Below are 1355 nucleotides of genomic sequence, written 5' to 3'. Positions count from 1 at the left end.
CAGGCTGGTTTCGAACTCCTGAGCTCAAACAATCCGCCCGCCTCGGCCTCCCAGAGTGCTAGGATTACAGGCGTGAGCCACCGCACCCGGCCTCTGATAGCTTTTGCTACTGTGACTTTTGTAGTGATCATTTCTTCTGAATACAATTTGCCCAAGTTGCAGAAATCTAAATTTTATCAAGATTTCAATTGTCTGTCAATTTGTAGCCTATAAGAAAGAAGTTTGATATGTCAAACTTATGATACGACGTTTTATTTTGTGCCATTTATTCCAGTTAGTCTCTTAGATTGTGAATTAAATATGAATGATAGTGTATATTTATTTCTTGACAAGATACGACGATAGATTGAATACGAAAGGCTGGAGGAAAGGAAGCAGCAAAACATATCCTCAGGTTTATAGCTTCAGAAAGTCAGTGGTGCCATTTATTCAGGTAGCAGGGTAGGATCTTATGCAGAAATAGGTGTTCAATACTGTAGCATCTCAGGGCTTTCTCTTTTGTTATATTTAAGGTGATTAGTGGATATTTGTTTGATTAAATCATACCCTGATCTGTGTACTTGTTCTTTTGGTGTTGATGGTTTTGGGTTCTAACCTTATAACCTTTGTGTCTTTCATTTTTAGTTTCTTTTTGCACAGTATATGCCTGAATGGCTGTGGGTGTGGGGAGCAAATATTCTCAACCGTTCATTACGTAAGGAGGCCTTGTCCCGCAAAGCGTAAGTCTGAGTGCTTGTTTGAGAAGTCTCGCCAGCTCTTGGGAATCTACAGTATTCTGACATTTGGACAAACATATTTAATTTATCTTATGTATTTTCTTTTGTTACTGATTATTTAGCATACTCTTGAGTCATCATTTGTAGAGCAAGCATAATACTTTCAGAGAGTGCCCTGGAAAACCTCAAGGGACATGTGGACAGCACAAGAGTCATTAACAGCCGAGGCATAGGAGCTGACTGAGGAAACGTAAATGAATTTCCATGCTGGTCAAACATTGTATAATTTCTGTTGTTCCAGGAGCCACGGCAATCTAATATTGAAATATACTTACCACTCGTCAGCTCTTAAAATTTCAGATTTTTTTTTTTTTTTAAGGAAAATGGCCTATTTCACTGGATGAATTATGGTTTTCAAATGTTCATGGGAAAAAACTATTGAGAGTGTTATTTTATAACTAAGATTGCTGATATTAGCCGTAAAAATCTGTGTGTATTATATTGCATAGCTCTAGTTGTTTGTCTGTTATAAAAATGCTGCACTTCAACTGATATTTCATTAGAGGAACTCTGTGTGTGTGTGTGTCAGTGTGAACAACTTTATGGTTACGTTACAAAGATTTTTTTGTCAAGATGACT

At 37.3% G+C, this 1355-nt stretch overlaps 1 protein-coding gene across 1 annotated transcript in view; it reads left to right on the top strand.

The window, feature by feature from the left end:
* HSDL1 (hydroxysteroid dehydrogenase like 1) overlaps positions 1 to 965 on the top strand; it is a 15336-nt gene extending 14371 nt beyond the window's left edge. The window contains exon 5 of the mRNA XM_012648219.1: positions 625 to 965. Within this exon, the coding sequence (XP_012503673.1) occupies positions 625 to 723 (99 nt within the window). The 3' untranslated portion in view covers positions 724 to 965. The remainder of the gene's footprint in view (positions 1 to 624) is intronic.
* The last annotated feature ends 390 nt before the right edge of the window (positions 966 to 1355 follow it).

The sequence above is a fragment of the Propithecus coquereli genome, unplaced genomic scaffold (genome assembly GCF_000956105.1).
Source record: "Propithecus coquereli isolate 6110/MARCELLA unplaced genomic scaffold, Pcoq_1.0 Scaffold280, whole genome shotgun sequence".
NCBI classification, from domain to species: Eukaryota; Metazoa; Chordata; class Mammalia; order Primates; family Indriidae; genus Propithecus; species Propithecus coquereli.
The sequence above is the reverse complement of the archived record's forward strand: the minus strand, read 5'-3'. Positions and strand labels throughout refer to the sequence as shown.